This window comes from Leptopilina heterotoma, unplaced genomic scaffold, assembly GCF_015476425.1.
Source record: "Leptopilina heterotoma isolate Lh14 unplaced genomic scaffold, ASM1547642v1 Lhet_285, whole genome shotgun sequence".
NCBI lineage: Eukaryota > Metazoa > Arthropoda > Insecta > Hymenoptera > Figitidae > Leptopilina > Leptopilina heterotoma.
This window is the reverse complement of record NW_025110992.1, coordinates 249749-272238: the sequence shown is the minus strand read 5'-3', so window position 1 is coordinate 272238 and position 22490 is coordinate 249749. Positions and strand designations below refer to the sequence as shown.

General features: G+C 25.9%; 1 protein-coding gene across 2 annotated transcripts in view; it reads right to left on the bottom strand.

Moving 5' to 3' along the window:
* The window catches only part of LOC122504196 (ETS-like protein pointed), a 184637-nt gene extending 166529 nt beyond the window's left edge, over positions 1 to 18108 (bottom strand). For both annotated transcript variants that reach the window (XM_043615136.1, XM_043615137.1), the window contains exon 1: positions 17995 to 18108. In XM_043615136.1, coding sequence (XP_043471071.1) covers positions 17995 to 18093 — 99 coding nt within the window. In that variant the 5' untranslated portion in view covers positions 18094 to 18108. The remainder of the gene's footprint in view (positions 1 to 17994) is intronic.
* Positions 18109 to 22490: the final 4382 nt, after the last annotated feature.

Genomic DNA, 22490 nt, shown 5'->3' with positions numbered 1-22490 from the left:
GAATCAGATGTGCCTTAAAAATGAAACTGAAGTTACCAACGTTGATTCAACGAAAAAATTAAAAAAAATTTCTTTCTAAAAAGATCAGGATATGAATTTTTTGCAATAAAACTTTATTATTTTCACCCCTAGTAAACTCCCAATACCCAAAAATAAATAATAAATTGTAAAAACATTAGTTCCCAATTTTTCACAACAGACTTTACAAAAATTCTAGAGTTTCAAGTAAATTGACAATTTAACGCCCCGGTAGTTAATTTTTTCTTCTGATATTTACTTATTGTGATATCACAAACCATTTTTAAAAAAATCCAATAAATTTTGAATCGGGGAAAGTGGTGATTTTAATTTTTTTTGTTCACGGATTTTGCCAAAATTTGAGAATTTCAAGTAAATTGACAATTTAACGCCCCGGTAGTTAATTTTTTCTTCTGATATTCACTTATTGTGATATCACAAACCATTTTTAAAAAAATTCAATAAATTTGGAATCGGGGAAACTGTTGATTTTATTTTTTTTTTGTTCACGAAGTTTGACAAAATTTTAGAATTTCAAGTAAATTGACAATTTAACGCCCCGGTAGTTAATTTTTTCTTCTGATATTCACTTATTGTGATATCACAAACCATTTTTAAAAAAATTCAATAAATTTTTAATGGGGGAAAGTGGTGATTTTATTTTTTTTTGTTCACGAAGTTTGACAAAATTTTAGAATTTCAAGTAAATTGACAATTTAACGCCCCGGTAGTTAATTTTTTCTTCTGATATTTACTTATTGTGATATCACAAACCATTTTTAAAAAAATCCAATAAATTTTGAATCGGGGAAAGTGGTGATTTTAATTTTTTTTGTTCACGGATTTTGCCAAAATTTGAGAATTTCAAGTAAATTGACAATTTAACGCCCCGGTAGTTAATTTTTTCTTCTGATATTCACATATAGTGATATCACAAACCATTTTTAAAAAAATTCAATAAATTTGGAATCGGGGAAACTGTTGATTTTATTTTTTTTTTGTTCACGAAGTTTGACAAAATTTTAGAATTTCAAGTAAATTGACAATTTAACGCCCCGGTAGTTAATTTTTTCTTCTGATATTCACTTATTGTGATATCACAAACCATTTTTAAAAAAATTCAATAAATTTTTAATCGGGGAAAGTGGTGATTTTATTTTTTTTTGTTCACGAAGTTTGACAAAATTTTAGAATTTCAAGTAAATTGACAATTTAACGCCCCGGTAGTTAATTTTTTCTTCTGATATTTACTTATTGTGATATCACAAACCATTTTTAAAAAAATCCAATAAATTTTGAATCGGGGAAAGTGGTGATTTTAATTTTTTTTGTTCACGGATTTTGCCAAAATTTGAGAATTTCAAGTAAATTGACAATTTAACGCCCCGGTAGTTAATTTTTTCTTCTGATATTCACATATAGTGATATCACAAACCATTTTTAAAAAAATTCAATAAATTTGGAATCGGGGAAACTGTTGATTTTATTTTTTTTTTGTTCACGAAGTTTGACAAAATTTTAGAATTTCAAGTAAATTGACAATTTAACGCCCCGGTAGTTAATTTTTTCTTCTAATATTTACTTATTGTGATATCACAAACCATTTTTAAAAAAATCCAATAAATTTTGAATCGGGGAAAGTGGTGATTTTAATTTTTTTTGTTCACGGATTTTGCCAAAATTTGAGAATTTCAAGTAAATTGACAATTTAACGCCCCGGTAGTTAATTTTTTCTTCTGATATTCACTTATTGTGATATCACATACCATTTTTTAAAAAATTCATTAAATTTTGAATCGGGGAAAGTGGTGATTTTAAATTTTTTTGTTCACGGATTTTGACAAAATTTGAGAATTTCAAGTAAATTGACAATTTAACGCCCCGGTAGTTAATTTTTTCTTCTGATATTCACTTATTGTGATATCACATACCATTTTTTAAAAAATTCATTAAATTTTGAATCGGGGAAAGTGGTGATTTTAAATTTTTTTGTTCACGGATTTTGACAAAATTTGAGAATTTCAAGTAAATTGACAATTTAACGCCCCGGTAGTTAATTTTTTCTTCTGATATTCACTTATTGTGATATCACAAACCATTTTTAAAAAAATTTAATAAATTTTGAATCGGGGAAAGTGGTGATATTATTTTTTTTTCTTCACGGATTTTTGACAATATTTTAGAATTTCAAGTAAATTGACAATTTAACGCCCCGGTAGTTAATTTTTTCTTCTGATATTCACTTATTGTGATATCACAAACCATTTTTAAAAAAATTCAATAAATTTTGAATCGGGGAAAGTGGTGATTTTATTTTTTTTTGTTCACGAAGTTTGACAAAATTTTAGAATTTCAAGTAAATTGACAATTTAACGCCCCGGTAGTTAATTTTTTCTTCTGATATTTACTTATTGTGATATCACAAACCATTTTTAAATAAATCCAATAAATTTTGAATCGGGGAAAGTGGTGATTTTAATTTTTTTTGTTCACGGATTTTGCCAAAATTTGAGAATTTCAAGTAAATTGACAATTTAACGCCCCGGTAGTTAATTTTTTCTTCTGATATTCACTTATAGTGATATCACAAACCATTTTTAAAAAAATTCAATAAATTTGGAATCGGGGAAACTGTTGATTTTATTTTTTTTTTGTTCACGAAGTTTGACAAAATTTTAGAATTTCAAGTAAATTGACAATTTAACGCCCCGGTAGTTAATTTTTTCTTCTGATATTTACTTATTGTGATATCACAAACCATTTTTAAAAAAATCCAATAAATTTTGAATCGGGGAAAGTGGTGATTTTAATTTTTTTTGTTCACGGATTTTGCCAAAATTTGAGAATTTCAAGTAAATTGACAATTTAACGCCCCGGTAGTTAATTTTTTCTTCTGATATTCACATATAGTGATATCACAAACCATTTTTAAAAAAATTCAATAAATTTGGAATCGGGGAAACTGTTGATTTTATTTTTTTTTTGTTCACGAAGTTTGACAAAATTTTAGAATTTCAAGTAAATTGACAATTTAACGCCCCGGTAGTTAATTTTTTCTTCTGATATTTACTTATTGTGATATCACAAACCATTTTTAAAAAAATCCAATAAATTTTGAATCGGGGAAAGTGGTGATTTTAATTTTTTTTGTTCACGGATTTTGCCAAAATTTGAGAATTTCAAGTAAATTGACAATTTAACGCCCCGGTAGTTAATTTTTTCTTCTGATATTCACATATAGTGATATCACAAACCATTTTTAAAAAAATTCAATAAATTTGGAATCGGGGAAACTGTTGATTTTATTTTTTTTTTGTTCACGAAGTTTGACAAAATTTTAGAATTTCAAGTAAATTGACAATTTAACGCCCCGGTAGTTAATTTTTTCTTCTGATATTCACTTATTGTGATATCACAAACCATTTTTAAAAAAATTCAATAAATTTTTAATCGGGGAAAGTGGTGATTTTATTTTTTTTTGTTCACGAAGTTTGACAAAATTTTAGAATTTCAAGTAAATTGACAATTTAACGCCCCGGTAGTTAATTTTTTCTTCTGATATTTACTTATTGTGATATCACAAACCATTTTTAAAAAAATCCAATAAATTTTGAATCGGGGAAAGTGGTGATTTTTTTTTTTTCTTCACGGATTTTTGACAAAATTTTAGAATTTCAAGTAAATTGACAATTTAACACTCCGGCAGTTTTTTTTCTTCTACCTCTTAGTTATTGTGATATCAGAAAGCATTAAAAAAAAATTAAAATTTTTGTCACGGATTTTGCCAAAATTATGGAATTTTATGTAAATTGACAATTTTACTCCTCGGTTGTAATTTTTTTCTTCTGGTATTCACTTATTGTAATGTCATAAACTATATTTTAAAAAATGTACAAGATTTCTAGTCGGGGAAACCGGTGATTTTGGTTTTTGTTTCGGATTTTGACAAAATTTGAGAATTGCAAGTAAAATATACATAATACCTTTAAAAAATTTTTATTGCAAATTTTGAAAATAATTAAATTATCAAAACTTGTAATAAAAAAAATTCGAATGTAAATATAAAAATAAAATTGATAAAAATATTAAATAACCTTAAAAAAATTATAATTAATTATTTTTGCAAAAAGTAATTCTGGATTTTTACATTCAATTTTTTTAAAAATCAATTATTTTCTGTACTTTTTATCATAATTGTAAGGTGTAGGTATTTAAATTTTTTATTTGTTCCTTTCTGTAATAAGACATTTCGAATAAGTTAATAAATAAAAAAAGAAAATCTTGAATTATACAAACAGAAGCTTATAAAAAAAATTTATTTTAAATGGTCAGTAAGTTCTTAAGATAATATAAATAAGATAATATTTAGCGTCTGCGCAATACTTTCCACATTTAAATCTTTTTAAAATCTTTTTTTGGTTTGAGATATAATTAACGGAACTCGGGCACTTAAATTCCCGTCACTTTTAACCCTGCTCTCTCCTATTAATTCAAAATTCATGTTAAATGTTAAATTTTGGCTTTTTGTAAAATTTTAATTTTATCTCCACTTATTTTAGAAGATTACTGAAAAAAAGAAATTTTAAAAGAAATACAAAAAAATTTTGTTTAACTAAATGATTTATAATAACTATTACATTTAGCTCTAGACTTATAAGGCTGCGATTTAATGCTTTATTTTTAAAATTATTTTTGCAAATTGTTAAAATTAAAATACGCTGTTTTGAGGCAAAAATAAAGTTCATTCATCTTTTTTAAAAACCTTTTTTTTATTTTAATTACTTTGTTTATTTGTTATTATACATTTCTTTTAGTGCGGTAATCAAATAATTTAATATAATATTATACGTGTTTTTTTGAAAATTACGATACTTAAAATAATAAAAATATTAAAATAAGTTTTTATTGAAATAATAAGTTGGATTAAGAAATATAACTACTACTAATCTGTATTATATGAAAATCAACATTTGAGATAGAATATAATAACTATTCTTTTCTCGAACACAGGCAGCTGATCTTCATACCTGAAATTTAGTATAGAAAATCTTAAACATAAAAACAAATTAGTTTATTAAAAAAAATTATACTTAATTTAAATTCAAACATAAGTTTGCATTGTTTACTTTGCATTAACTAAATTCATAATTTTTATCTTAATATAAACAAAATATTTTTTCCACCTTTGTTGAAAAATATGATTTGTTTGAATACTTATGTTGGATTTAAAAAAGTTATTCCACTTTAGTAAAACAAAAAATATATTTAAGAATTTTTATATTATATTTAAAGTTTAAATAAAATATACATGTACTTTAAAATTTACAAAAATTTATGTTTTAATGAAAAAATTATTTTTCGAAGGATGTCAAATTGAGAAAACCTAGTCAAAAAATTTGTATAGAATTGGACTAGACTGATTTTAATTGAATATTCTATAGAATTTGAACAGAAAATTTGTTTTATTTTTCCAATAACTATATTATATTCTGTTGAAAATTTTATAATTAGAATGTGCTTAACAAAAATTGGTTATTTTTTGGCCTTGAAAAAATGTTTTCTCTTTTTGCACATCAAAATCGTTGGTAACTTCAGTTTCATAAATTAGCAGAAACTCGATAAAATGTTTCTAGTTAAATTATATTACATGTTCTATAGAATGCTCTAGTCTGTATTCCAATTCTATTGAACTTTTTTGACTGAAAAAAATATCAAAACATTGCATCGCAACAATTTGATACCCTCAAAAAAAAATTAAATTAAAAAAAAAATTCAAGCAAATGTAAGTACACTTGACATATATTATTAATGGAATGTTTATGTCTAGCAACGTCTATAAATATTAAAGTAATTTTAAACAGATATCAACATTATTTACCTTTTCCATTTTAAATAAGCTACAAGAAATACATATTTGACTAGAAATAAATATATTCCCACTCATTCCCAATTGTCTTTTTAGCTTTTAACATACATCAATAGGTGAGGTGTTATTATTTCATCACTACTGGCCATTAATTTACTTTGTGCCATATCATCATATTTACACCAACTTTGACCATTAAAAATAAATGCAGTATAATGACCACTGTTTTTCGTAGATGCGGAAGAAATATAATTAACGGCTCCAACAAGTAAATACTGTTCTGCTTCTACCTTAATTGTTTGATCTATCGTCTTTAAAAAAAAAGGTATTCGAGATTCCGAATTTTCCAAATAACTATCATCTGACATGAGCGATAAATCAATCAAAATGTGAGAACCGTATTCTCTTTTTAGTGTAATCTCATTTTTGCAGTTAGGACAAGTACTTCTAAGATCATTACGAATATCGTCGATTGCCCTTTGAATGCGATTGTCATTAACTGAAAGAACTATTTTCACGTTGATGGGAGTGTGAATGTTCTTACGTTCATTTTGATATTGGCATGTTCCACATTTTTTTTGCACTGTATGTGATGGAGGCAAATTCTGAAATAAATATTCACTTAAATGTGCCACGTTGCTATTGCAGTTGAAAGATTTTAAATTTCGGGTATTTCTTTCTTTTTTAGTGATTGGGAGGTCTCCTAAAATTTCGAACCTATCTTTATAATGCTCCGTCTCAATATTACCATTTGTTAGAATCTTCAAGGATAAGTTTCCAACTGGAACATTCGAATTATTAACGACATCATTAAATTCTTTGCTTACAGTCAAAGCTTGTAAGACTAACACCAAAAAGCTATCAAATGCACAAGTCTCAGAAATCGTAATTTTGCATTTCCCTTGCAGATACAATGGGTCACTTACACTGCCATTTTTCATAATAGGTATATCACCATCAATGTAAGTGATATTCGTTTTTAAATCCTTCAAAAGATTGTAATCGGACATCGAATTTTTTTCCTGCATAACAGAACAAGGTGTACTTTGGTAACAGTTTATGTCATTCAGTTGATCATTTTCGAGAGACATCAAATCGACATTGTTTTCTGTTATCATTTCTTCTTTCACTCTAATTTCTTTTTCATCACCTTCCAAAGAACAGTGATCTGACATTGAATTTGAATCTTTTTCATTTCTTCCCTTTTCTTCTTTCAATGTCTTAAAAATGTCATCGATTAAAATTTTATTCTTAGAAGATTTTGTGAACACATGTTTATCTTCCTTCTCTACAACATCTGTAAGCCTTCGGAATTTTTTCCCCTTCTCTTTTTGCTTCGTTGACTTTGATTTTGCTTTCCTCTGTAAATTTTTTTGTTGTCGTAAATACTGCTTGTTAAATATTTCCTTTTTGCTTTCTTCTATTGCCCTTTTCGCCATTCGTTTAATCGAATTCATTCGAAAGTGTTCTTTTTTCTTCGGTTTTCTTTCTTTCCCATCACTCCATACTTCTTTAATGAAAGGATTGTCTTCCGGTTCAGGATAAAGCGGTGATTTTTTCGAATGAAGATTCATTTTTGGTCCTATCGACGTTTTTAAACTCGCTTCCTTCATCATATCTTGGACATTAGCTTTTAAATCACGAACTACCTTACCAATTGTGTTCTGTTTTCGATTTTTAAAAACTTTATGCTTGATGACTTTATTGTATGACTCTACATAAGCATTGCTGACTCTTGAAATATTTTCGTCTATTAAACTGATCATCAACGTTCCGCATATTGAGATGTAGGGCATAAATTCAAGAGTCAAATATTCTAAAAATTTCGGAGCATATAATTCGTTTGAAATGTCCTCGATTTCAATAGAAGCTTCTTCCTCTGACAAAACTTTTTCTATCGCAATGAATTTCGAATAGTACCTTTTGTAAAAGGGCGAGGTACTGTATTTCGCAGTCGATTTTTCATAAATGAATTCAAATTCCGCCTCTGCAATCATTTCTTCTTTTGCTTTCTCGTAGTCTGTAAACTCTTTTCCAAGATCTGAAATTTCACTTTTCTTACTTAATTTAACTCCGTTCAAAGATGCCAATGTTTCTATCGCGTTCATTTTGTCTTTAGCTAGAAGAATATGGGCTACATTTTCGTAAATTGTGTCTAGCTCGATAACATTTTTGCATAATAGCAACAAGCTGAAAAATTCTAGAAAGATTTCTTTTTTTGGTTTTAAATTGGGAAAATTTTTATCTATATAACGCGATGCGGTATGCATGAGATGAGCAATACATGATAACAAAAATGTTATTCTTGAAGGTATTTTTCCTTCAGTTACATAATCATATGTTACCTGTATATACTGTTCGACTGACATTGCGTTCCATTCAAGCAATATTGAGGTCATGGCTGCCCAGGACCAATCAACTACTATTCCTGCGAATATAGGCCATATGTTGTCATTATTTGGATACAAACTGCAAACAAACGATTTAAAATCTTTCAAAAATTTACTGATAGAATTTGTATCATGTTGACATGTTATCATTTCAGCAGCTGGAAAAACAGACTCTACCAATCGACAGACAATGCAATAGTAATATATCTGATTACAATTGTATGGTCGACGAAGAAATCCTCCAGTCGAGTCTAAGTGTGCAATTAGAACTAACAGAGTTTCGACAATTGTTCTAATTTGACTCTTTGAAAACATTACTACCCTGAGGGGTAATCCTGCAGATTGAACGTAAGGATCATTCAAATCATTGTCATTTAGGCACAACTGAAACAGGTCCTGCAAATTTTTGCTTTTTAGCTCTAAGTTACTGTCTTTGTTCATTTCTGACGTTATTTTATGAACTGTATCTACTTTCACGACACCTTGTGGATGTCCCTTATCCCACAATTCTATATTCGTTTTGCGAATCCTATCACGATAAAAATCTCTAGCACTTTGATCTTTTAGTTTTTCTTTCGCTCTTTGACGCTCTTCTCCACGAATTTGCTGACATTTTAAAATTTTTGTTTCTTCATGAGATTCGATTATTTCATTATCACTTCGAATAATGAGAAGAGTAGTAGGGTTGTTCAAATTGTTGATTTCAAACCTGAAATGTTGATTGTGACTTCCACTATTACATTTTGCATATGCTACAATACTGTGTTTCATGTTATCATTTTCTCGCATAGATTGAAAGCCTAAAGGACACGACACCTGTACATCATCCTGCATAATTAATTTTAAAGATTCTCGAACAGCATCTCGAGAGTAATGACCTTCATCTGGATGTGTCCATTTAGTTCTTGGAACCTTGTAAGTTCCAATATCAATTGCATAATGAATATTTTTTTTATTACTACTAACATTTTGCTGTTTGGGAATTGAAGTGTCAATTTTTTCATTAAGGTTTATTTCACTTTTTGAAGTTGAGCTAGAAGAACTTGAAGCAGCGGCCAATGATTCACAATCTTGAAGCAGAGAATGTCTTCCTAAACTATCTAAGCTACATTCACTATTTGAGTCTTCCTCTTTGAAATCAAATATTGTCGAATCTTGAAGTTTTTTACAATCTAAGACTTCAAGTTCATCTCCATTTACGTCTATATCTGTATTACATAGGTTTCTGCATTTCTTTTCATCAAAAAAATTGATTTCCTTTTCGCCGTCAGTAGATAATATTTTACCAGTTTCCTTTGTATTAATCGAGTTGACCATTTTTAAATTTAAAGAATCACTACCAGGAGCCAATGATTCAGAATCTTCAAGCAGAGAATGAGTACCTAAAATTTCCAAGCTACGTTCACTATTCACATCTTCCTTGTCGAAATCAAATTTTGTCGAGTCTTTAGGATTTTTACAATCTATGCTTTCAAGTTCTTTTCCATTTATGTCATTATCTTTCATGCATACGTTTCTGCATTTCTTTTCATCAAAAAAATTGATTTCCTTTTCGCCGTCAGTAGATAATGTTTTATCAGTTTCCTTTGTATTAATCGAGTTGACCATTTTTGAATTTAAAAAATCACTACCAGGAGCCAATGATTCAGAATCTTCAAGCAGAGAATGTGTACCTGAACTTTCCAAGCTACGTTCACTATTTACATCTTCCTTGTTGAAATCAAACCTTGTCAAGTCTTTAGGATTTTTACAATCTAAGTGTTCAAGTTCTTTTCCATTCATATCATTATTTGTAATACATACGTTTCTGCTTTTCTTATTCTCAAGAACATTGATTTCTTTTTCGCCGTCAGTAGATAATATTTCATCAGTTTCCTTTGTATTAATCGAGTTGACCATTTTTGAATTTAAAGAATCACTACCAGGAGCCAATGATTCAGAATCTTCAAGCGGAGAATGTGTACCTGAACTTTCCAAGATACGTTCACTATTTACATCTTCCTTGTTGAAATCAAACCTTGTCGAGTCTTTAGGATTTTTACAATCTAAGTGTTCAAGTTCTTTTCCATTCATATCATTATTTGTAATACATACGTTTCTGCTTTTCTCATTCTCAAGAACATTGATTTCTTTTTCGCCGTCAGTAGATAATGTTTTATCAGTTTCCTTTGTATTAATCGAGTTGACCATTTTTGAATTTATAGAATCACAATCAGCAGCCAATGATTCAGAATCTTCAAGCAGAGAATGTGTACCTGAACTTTCCAAGCTACGTTCACTATTTACATCTTCCTTGTTGAAATCAAACCTTGTCGAGTCTTTAGAATTTTTACAATCTAAGTGTTCAAGTTCTTTTCCATTCATATCATTATTTGTAATACATACGTTTCTGCTTTTCTCATTCTCAAAAAAATTGATTTCCTTTTCGCCGTCAGTAGATAATTGTCCATCAGTTTCCTTTGTATTAATCGAGTTGACCATTTTTGAATTTAAAGAATCACAATCAGCAGCCAATGATTCAGAATCTTCAAGCAGAGAATGTGTACCTAAACTTTCCAAGCTACGTTCACTATTTACATCTTCCTTGTCGAAACCAAATTTTGTCGAGTCTTTAGGATTTTTACAATCTATGCTTTCAAGTTCTTTTCCATTCATGTCATTATCTTTAATACGTACGTTTCTGCTTTTCTCATTCTCAAGAACATTGATTTCTTTCTCGGCATGTGTAGTCGATTCTTTATTTATTTTAATCGAGTTGACTGTTTTATCTTCTTCTATGTTGCTATTTTTCAAGCTTTTCTCGACTTTTCTTGACTCTTTTTCTCTTGACTCTTTTTCTTCTAATACATCAAAATGCTTTTGTCGTTCATTGTTTTTATGATCGTGTGTAAGTAATAAATTTATGCACTCTGTACAATCATGGTTGTCAACAGGAATAAAGACATTAACCTTTTGTAATTGTGATTGTTCTTTTAAAATGTATAAGTTTACTTTATACTCGTATAAATTTGTGAACATGCTGACTTCAAAATCAGTCCCATACTCTTCATCTCTTCGCATTTTTTTTTCATACTCTTCGAATGTGTTGTAGTCAACGCATGTAGACTTTAATAGTTCAAAAAACTGATTCCAATTATCCTTTACGTATTCAAGAATTTCCTGTCTGATTTCTCTATAATTTTTTTGAGTCCCATGAGCAGCAAGCGACAGAGCACGAAATAAACCATTGTCGTCGGCAGTAATTGGAATAAGATTAAAGTTGTGAATGGAAACTAATTGGCTTTTTCCCTCCAATTCCAAGGAAACAATTTTTTTAAATTCCTGGTCATTTTTCCATATCCTATATAAACGACTTTTCAATAAATTATCACATTTCACCTTCGCTTTTCCAGCAACCTTGAAACACAAAATTATTATTTGGAAACTCACGTTGGTGAAATTTATAATTCTCATGATCTGATCAACAATTGTTAGAAATAAAAGCATCTTTACATTAAAAACAATATTTTTTGTGTACACATTTTTTTTATTGACTTAATATTGTGAAAGTTTTGTTACTAGACAAAAGTTTAAAGAAAAAATATTATTTCTTCTCAATTGTCGATTATAAACATTGTGAGAACTTCACCAACGTAGAATTTCTTATAAACCAAAAAATGTTTATTATTACAGGGTGATTGCATCAGTAGTGAATCAACTGCCATAAAAATGGTCATCTGTGCTTATGAGTTTGTATTTAATATTACAATTTGACAAATTTTTTATGTTTAAGTCGAACTCCTAGTTACTAATGTGGTGACAAAAATCAATGTTTCTTCTAAGGATGTGAATAAGAGCATATCTTCGATGTTCGCTTTAAAATAAAAAATTTTTATTTGTGATATAATTATCTAGCGAAATACGTGAAGATTTTTCGAAATATTAATATTTAAATTTCCTAGACAACTGTAAGTAACGAAATTTAGGCAAAAATACAGATCGACATTTTTGAAAAAAAAATTTTTTAATATTTTTTTGTAGTTCAAAAGTAGTATAATACCCTACTGTATTTTAATTTTCTTAAAAAAATTCTATTCTTTAAGAGAAAGTGTTTAAAAAGTGTATATTTTGGTGGAGTCAAAGTGGTGCAACCCCTTAAATACAAACACGTTAACATTGAAGACTATTTTTCTAGCAGTTGATCTACTATTGATGCAACCACCCTAGAGAAAAGTAACTTATAAATGTAAAAAAATAAAATTTGTACATTGTAAAATAAATTAAAGATAAATTAACCATTTATAAAAAGATAATTATTAAGAAAAGAAGTATCGCAAATTTTAGTATCACATTATTTTAGAAATTGTTTACTTCTTTTTTATATTGGAATTGTTTATTATAAAAACCTATGTGAAAACGTTCACGGGAATTATACCTAGGAATTCTCGGGAGTCACTTCCAGAGAGAGAATCCAGGGGAACCCTATAGAGATTTTTGAGAAATTCCTGGGAATTTGTCAGGAGTAAAAATTTTGTTTTTAAAACCGGAGAACCGTCACATTTTTGTTCATTAGAAATTCAATTAAAAACAGTATTATTAATAAAAATGTGAAAAGAATTATTGTCTGTTATTTTAAATGAATTAATTTATCATTATTTGTGACCTGGACAGTGAAAAGGGAACTTACGTGCGAAAACAAGTTTTCGAGAAAAAAGCAGTTAAAGTTTAACTTAGAAAAACCCTTGTTACTTTCTTAAATATTAATATTTTTTAATCAATTTAGGCTTATTTTCTTCACCGTGAATCACAGTATCTAAATAAAAACATGCAAGTAATGAAAATTTTTTATTACTAATTGTTTATATAAATTAATAACAAACTCCCCAAATATAGAAAAAGTAATCTAAGTTTTTATCTAGCAACAATAAGTATAAATAAGTGACACATGTTTGTAAGGGTTTTCGAGGTCGCTGATTACGAATATGATGTTAAATTGACAATTTGACAGTTGACAGCTGTCAACTTCTCTAAAAAGTGATCGTTTTTTGTAAAAAAGACAGTAATAAGGTTTTTGAGGTCGCTGATTACGAATATGATATCAAATTTGAATTTTAACTGTTGACAGTTGTCAAAGAAACTGGCAACTTTTCTAAATAATAAAAAATTATCGTCTTCGTTATTTTAATTTGTATAATAACAAAGAATCAGTTTTTTCGTATTTTTACTCTTGTTTCTTTTGACTTAAATTTTTTTTTTTAAACATCTAATCAACTTATGATTTTTTGGTTTTCACCATCTTAAAGAGCGTTTCAAACCCTATCCGAATCAACAAAAAAGTAAAAAATGATTTTTTGACACGTAAGGTCCCTTTTCATAGACCAGGTTACATTTAATGATTAAATTTAAGAAAAATTTGAAATAGTGGTTGCAGGCTTCACAATGCCTCTAAAGAGCATTTAAGGGGAAATAGGGAACTGAAAATTTAAAAATAGGAGACTTTTAGGGGACCATAAAAAATAGTTAAATAAAGATAAAAAATATAATTTATTTATACAGGGTTGCTACAAAAATTTTACTTTATTTTTCCCTGACTTTTCCCTGATTTCCAAATATAACTTTAACTTATTCCCTAACCCTAAAGAATATTCTGATTCACTCACAAAATTATTAGATACTCAAAAAAATGTTCTATTAAATTTATTTACAAATTTCTTAAAAGTAAAATTATTCGAAAACATCAATAGTTTTATTTAAAATAAAAATTTAATCATTTTTTTCATTGGAATTAAGATGTTCAAAAATTTTTAATTCAAACATTTTCAAATTAAACAACTCCTAATAATCAGAAATGACCGACTGACAAAATCATTATTTTATTATTATAAGAATATTGTTACTGTAATTTCTTCAAAATTATTTGTATCATTTCAATTAAATTAACATTTTCTAGAATTTTTAACTAAAATTCCACTTTCAATCAATAACATCAATTATTATTCAATTAAACATTTTCAAAAAAATTAATTCTACAGAATAGTTAGTTAAAAGTACGAAAAACAATAATTTAATTCTACGAGAAATCAATTATTTACATACAAAAAATAAATAATATTGAATGTTTCCTAAAATTTAATTTTTACGAAGAATTGTATTAATAACTTTTAAAAATATTTAATTTCTTTTAAGGAATTTAATTAAAATTTTAATAAAATTTATTATATTAAAGAATTTTATAACAATTTTTGAAAATAATTGAAAACTTTTTGAAGAATTTTATTAAATTTTTTAAAAATAATTGAATTTCTGAGCAGAATTTAAATAATAATTGTTGAAAACAATTAAATTCATGAGAAGAGTTTTATTAAAACTTTTTTAAATAATTGACTTCTTCAGAAAAATTTTTAAAAAAATGTTGACAATAATTAAATTCATGAGAAGAATTTCCCTTTCTATTTATAAACATAATTTAATAAATTATTCACGAGAGTTTTTAAGAAATTTTGAAAATAATTGAATTTCGGCAAAGTATTTTATTCCTTTTTAAAAGAATTGAATTCTTGTGATGAATTTTGATATTTATCAAAATAATTGTATTTTTGAAAAGAATTTTATTAAAATTCCTTACAATAGTTGATTTTATGAGAAGAATTTATGCGATTTTGTTGTTTATCAAGCTAATTAAATTCTTTTGAAATAACATAAAAATTTTTGAAAATAATTGATTTTTTGAGACGAATTAAAAGGTATTTATGAAAATATTTGAATTATTGCTAAAAATTTTATTGTTTTATTGAATAATTGAATGTTTCTTAAAATTGAATTATTTCCACTAGTTTTAATAACAATGACCTTTTTCAAGGAATTTATTTAAAATTGTATTAAAAATATTTGAAATTCTGCGATAAAAATAATTAAATTCGTAAATGAAATTTTATTATTTATGAAAGTAATTAAATCTTTTCGTAGAATTGTATTAACAAGTTTTTTCTATAATTAAATCTGTTGATAAATTTTATGAAAATAGTAAATATTTAAAAACATTAAATTGCGAAAAACTTTTTAAAATAATTGAAATTTTGCAAACAATTTTATTTAAATTTTTGAAAATAATTGAATATTTGGCGAAAAATTTTGCTATTTACAAAAATAATTGAATTCTTGACGAGATATTCATTAAAATTTATAAAAATCATTGAATTCGTGCAAAGTATTTTATTGAATTTTGTTTAAATAATATAAATTTTGACAAGAATGTAAATAAAAAATTTTGACAATAAAATTGAATTCTTGAGAAGAATTTTGATATTTATCAAAATAATTGAATTTCGGAAAAGAATTTTATTGAAAATCCTTAAAATAATATTAATTTCATGGAGAGAATTTTGTTGATTATCAAGATAATTGAATTCTTTTGCAGAATTACTTAAAATTTATTGAAAATTAATTGATTTCCTGCAACAAAAAAAATAGGGGAAATTTTCAAAATAGGGAACGTTTAGGGGTCAAAATTAAAAAAGGGGACTTTTAGGGAAATAGGGGACAGACTCTGAAGCTTGTGGTTGAAATATGTTTTAAAATTTTGTTTATAAAATAACCTAATTTTATTATTTTAATCAATTAATTAGGATAAAGTGGAAATAATAAATGTAATAAGAACTCACGAAATATAAAGTATTTTCGATAAACTTCTAAATTTTCTTAACACTTTTTTGTGTTTTTTTAGGTTAATACACTGGGGTCAAAAAGTTTCAGTACATTTGTACTGATTACTGTTAAGTGCTCGCTTCACTTAAAATTCAAATATTTCTGTAAAAATGTATGTAAGAGCTATCAAAGTAGGATCATTTTAAAGTTCAATATTATTAGAGTCAAATAGGCTAAGATATAACCAATTTAATAGTGTAAATATTAAAAATATGATTCTTTAAAGTTAGAGATTTTTTGTGAAAATTGCGATTTTGAAATCCGGAATTCAAGCGTACGCCAATTAAAGAAATTTTTTTTTAAAGTTTTGATAATTGCACAATAAAAAGTACAAATTTCATTCTTTAATTCTAGACCAAAATAATTCACATATATTAAGTAATTTCTTCAAATTCTATAAAAATAATATCTCTTGCTCTAAATTTTTCGAAGAATATAAATTGCAAATTCGTCGTTTTCATTCACTTGTTCAATCAAATAACCACACTTTTGAAAAATATAGAACATCTTCATCTTAGGAAATTTAAGTTGTTGACATGAAATTTATCCCTTTTCTTATAATTTTACAAATTTTAACTCTATCATTATTCCTTATTTTCATTCTAGGTGTCTATTTTTTTATTTTTTAATAAAAAAGGTGCACATTTTTTCAAAAGTGTGGTTAATTGAAAAAACAAATGAACAAAAAAGACGAATTTGCAATTAATATTCTTTGAAAAATTTCGAGAGCAAGGGAAGTTATTTTTATAGAATTTGAAGAAAATACTTAATATATGTGAATTATTTTGGTCTAGAATTAAAGAATGGAATTTGTACTTGATATTGTGCAACTATCAAATCTTAAAAAAAAATTCTCTTCAATTGGCGTGCGCTTGAATTCTAGACTTCAAAATCAAATTTTTTACGAAAAATCTCTAACTTTAAAGAATTATATTTTCAATATTTACACTATTAAATTTGTTATATCTTAGCCTATTTGACTCTAAATTTATTGAACTTTAAAATGATCCTACTTTGATAGCTCTAACATCTATTTTTACAGACATATTTGAATTTGAAGTGAAGCAAGCATTTAAAAGTAATCAGTACAAATGTACTGAAACTTTTTGACCCCAGTGTACATGCAATTGTTTCAACTGGAAGTTGTCTCATCACTTCGACATTGAAAACTTGCCTATATTATTTTTTATATAATTAACATATTTACCAATTATATTCGTATATTTATATACTTAGTAATAACTTAAACATTTAAACAAGATTTGATTTATTCCATTCTGCAACAAATTATATTTTGATGTTATTTTAATTTATCTGACAGTCTAATTTTTAAATAATGATAAATTAATTAATTTTCAATAAAAGACTTAATAGTCCTTTTTACACTTTCAGTAATTCTTCTATGTTTTTTTAAATTTATTTTCTAATAGTAAAAATGTTACAGTTTCTCCGTATCATAAAAAAATGCTTTTTACTCCCTGAATTTCTGGGTATAATTCCAGGGAACTTTTTCACAAAAGAATATTGCTTGACGTAATAGAAAAATTTTAATTTGATAAACAGACATATATCGGTCAGGGAAAGAGAGAATTTTATTCAAAATAAAGAAAAATTCAATTTTATTCAAAAATTAAAATTTATTGTGAACTTAGAAATTTTTTAATTTAATTAACTTTAAATGGTTTTATCACCATTTTGTATACATTGTTAGATCTTAATTTATTGTTAAATGTCAGTCCAAAGAAAGCGGAAATAATATTAGTAAAATTTCTGAAAAAAAGTCAGAAAAGTCAGGAAATTTTTGTCTCAATCCTTATTAGAGACACTCTGATAAATTTTCAATTAATTTTATTGTTTTCCTATTAAAGTAATATTTTTTAAAAATGTAATGATTAAAAAATGCATTCTTCCTTTAAACGTACAGGACTTTTAGCATTTAAAGTGGAAAAAATGTCCACAAAAATTTACAGATCTTTCAGAAATTAGTTTAAAGTTCAGAAAAAAATCTATTTTGTTGCAATGAGTGATGGCACTTACCTTTTCAAAAAATTCTTGTGTCAGAATAATGTCCTCAAAACGGTCCCATGATTGTAAAACAATGTTCAGAAATGCTTTCTTAAGCTTTTTTTCGGCCATTTTTGCATCCAATATAAAATTAAATTTGACAAGCAGGTACAATCGACATAATATTCCAATATGAAATGATCGTCATTATTTAAAATAATTATTGAATCTTTCTAAGTCCATAATATATTTTTTTCACATGAATCACACTAATAATATCACAGTATTTTATTTTAAAATAAATAAGTCTTCCTTTGTAATTTTGATAATTTACATAAAAAACTATTCTTTTATTATAACACGTGCTTTTTCCAATACAAATATACAATAGCGGGAGAATTTTTCTTTCACCATGCGTCCATCCATACACACTAATGCAGAACATGATAAAACACGCACAGCGCTAGTGCGCGCAGTAGCGTGAGTTTGCGCAGTGCGACTACTCTCATGATGGCGCCAATATTTAAATGATGATAATATTTACTGGATAAATTAATTGCACTTAACCTAAAGTCGTTGAGGTGACGCTCCACGAGAGAAGGTACCTTACCAGTTTCAGCGATGCCAGGCGGCGTACGAAACGAATCCCCACTCTCGCGGTTCCATATGAGCACACACACATTCATACGTCCGGTTTCTGCTCTCGTCGATGAGCCTCTTTTTCGTTTTCCTCGGCTTGCTTGAAAAGTGAGGCGTGAAATGTGAAAATAATACTTCTCAGAGAAGTATTATTTCAAAGATTATTATGAGAAAATGAATAATTAATCACTACATAATTTTTACTTTTAAAAATAATTGAATTCTTGTAATTGAGAAAAGAATATTATTAAAATGAATCAAAATAATTGAATTTTCGGGAATAACTTTGTTATTTATCGACATAATTGAATTCTTTCGAAAAATTATTTATGTGAATAATTGAATTTTTAGGAAGAATTTTTTTAAAATATAAAACAATAATTGATTTATTTCAAAAAAATTTAATTAAAATTGTATTTAAAATAATTGAAATCTTTCGATCTATTTTATTAGAATATTTAAAAATAATTGAATTCCTGTAAAACATTCTAATATTTTTGTAAATAATTGACTTCTTCCAAAGAACTTAAAAAATATCATTTAAATAATTTAATTTTTCGAGGAATTAAAATTAAATTTTTTTTTAAAAAAATACATTCTTTGATCAATTTTTGTAAAATTGTACTAAAAATAATTGAAATCCTGCGATGAATTTTTTTATTTAAATCAAAATAGTTGAATTATTGCGAAAACTTTTAGTAAAATGTTTGAAAAGAATTGAATTTCTATATAAAAAATTTTGTTATTTAAAAAATAATTGAATTCTTCATAAGAATTTTATAAACATTGTTTTAAATAATGAATTTTTTCGAAATTTAATAAATATTATGATAATTTTATTTTAAATTATTCAATTATTGTAGAAAACTTTGTTTATGAAAATAATTGAATTTTTCAATTAATTAATTTGAAATGGGTATTAAAAATAATTCACATTCTTCAAAAAAAATTATTATTCATAAAATATATGAATTTTTCTTTAGAATTTTATCAAATTTTTTTTTAGATTGAATTCTATTTGGCAAATTTATGAAAATAGTAAACATTGAAAATCATTAAATTGAAAAAAGTTTTTAAAAATATTTAAATTTTACAAAGAATTCTTTTACAATTTTTAAGAATATCTGAATGTCTGTGTGGCATTTCATTAAAGTTTTTTTAAAAAGAATACACGGAGAAAGAATATATATTAAATTTTGTAAAAATATTTTCAAATTGGGGAAAAAGTGCGACAAAGCGAAATTTTGATATAAAAAATACTAAACTTTAAAAAAACTTATGTGAAATTTAGTATAATTATATCAAATATAAAGAATATTAATTAAATTCCAATCTAACTTTAATGAATTTCACAAAACTTTTTTTAAAGTTTAGTATTTTCTATACCAAAATTTCGCTTTGTTGCACTTTTTCCCCAATTTAAAAATATTTTTACAAAATTTAATATATATTCTCTCTCCGTATAAAATTTCCTAAAAGCATGTTAATATTTATGAAAATAAGTGAATTATTTTTAAAAAATTTAATTACAATTGTATTTAAAATAGGTAATTAAATTCTTTGATCAATTTCTGTAATATTGCATTAAAAATAATTGAATTCCTGTAAAAATTTTTATTAAAACGTTTAAAAAGAATTGAGTTTCTGTGAAAAATTATGTAATTTTTCAAAATAATTGAATTCTTGATAAGAGTTTTATAAACATTGTTTTAAATAATTAATTTTTTCGAAATATAATAAATTATGAAAATTTTATTTTAAATAATTCAATTCTTGTGGATTTTGGATGAATTTTATTAATTTTTTTATAATTGATATCTTTTGTGAAATTTTGTGATAATACGAGATATTGAAAATAATTTAATCGTTTTAAAGAATTTGATTATAATTTTTGAGAATAGTTTTTTGATTTCTAGTATTTTTAGGGTTTCTTAATTAAAAAAGCAAGTATTTAATTACTATTTATATAATAAAAATAATTTAATATTTTTTCTTAATTTAAAGTTAAAAGATTATTAGTAAATACAAAAAGTACATAAAAATAATAACTTTTAAATTAAAATATTATAATTTATTAATCAACAATGGATTAAGTTATTACAGAATAATGAGAGAATACAAAAAAATAAGAATCTGATAAAAAATATATTTACTAATATATAAATTATTTAATAATTAATTATATATTAATTAATTATTCATTTTCTCATAATAATCTTTGAAATAGTACTTCTCTGAGAAGTATTACTTTCAAATTTCACGCCTCACTTTTCAAGCAAGCCGAGGAAAACGAAAAAGAGGCTCATCGACGAGAGCAGAAACCAGACGTATGAATGTGTGTGTGCTCATATGGAACCGCGAGAGTGGGGATCGTTTCGTACGACGCCTGACATCGCTGAAACTTGTAAGGTACCTTCTCTAGTGGAGCGTCACATACTTGTAGAAAAATCAAAAATATTTTCTAGAAATGACAATTAATATACATATATAATTAAAGATAATTATTTAAGTACTACATTTCTTTAATATAATTTTTAATTTTCATGATAGATTGCGCAAAAAAGGTTAGTTTTTACAGCTGTAAAATTTGTTTAAAGAAATTTTAACAAGCAGCAAAATAAGTTTTAAATAAAAAATAATTTTAAAAAATCCGTTCAGTTACACAAACAACAAAATTTTGACTTTTACAATGTCCCTGAACTCAATTATAATGTTAACAATTGTCAACTTATATCAATAAAAAAAACATATAAAAAAAGTTGAAAAATTAAGATATTAATATTGCTTCTGACGCAAAAAATAATTAATTTAATTGAAATTCTCGTATTTTAGAAAAGCAATAAGCAAAAAGCTAAAATAACCACTTTCCCCGCCTCGAAATCTTTTAATTTTTTTTAAAATGGTTTATGATAATACAATAAATGAATACCAGAAGAAAAAAAACTACCCAGGCAAGAAATTGTCAATTATGGCAAAATCCGTGACAAAAAAAACAAAATCACCGCTTTCCCCAACTTGAAATCTTTTGCATTTTTTTAAAAATGGTTCCTGATATTACAATAAGTAAATATCAGAAGACAAAAAAAAAACCGGAGCGAGAAATTGTCAATTTACTTACTTTTCAGGAATTTTTGCAAAATCCGTGATAAAAAAACCAAAATCACCACTTTCTCCGATTCAAAATTTATTGAATTTTTTTAAAAATGGTTTGTGATATCACAATAAGAGAATATCAGAAGAAAAAATTAACTACCGGGGCGTTAAATTGTCAATTTACTTGAAATTCTCAAATTTTGTCAAAATCCGTGAACAAAAAAAATTAAAATCACTACTTTCCCCGATTCAAAATTTATTGAATTTTTTTAAAAATGGTTTGTGATATCACAATAAGTAAATATCAAAAGAAAAAATTAACTACCGGGGCGTTAAATTGTCAATTTACTTGAAATTCTAAAATTTTGTCAAAATCCGTGAACAAAAAAAAATAAAATCAACAGTTTCCCCGATTCAAAATTTATTGAATTTTTTTAAAAATGGTTTGTGATATCACAATAAGTGAATATCAGAAGAAAAGATTAACTACCGGGGCGTTAAATTGTCAATTTACTTGGAATTCTAAAATTTTGTCAAAATCCGTGAACAAAAAAAATTAAAATCACCACTTTCCCCGATTCAAAATTTATTGGATTTTTTTAAAAATGGTTTGTGATATCACAATAAGTAAATATCAGAAGAAAAAATTAACTACCGGGGCGTTAAATTGTCAATTTACTTGAAATTCTCAAATTTTGGCAAAATCCGTGAACAAAAAAAAATAAAATCAACAGTTTCCCCGATTCAAAATTTATTGAATTTTTTAAAAAATGGTTTGTGATATCACAATAAGTGAA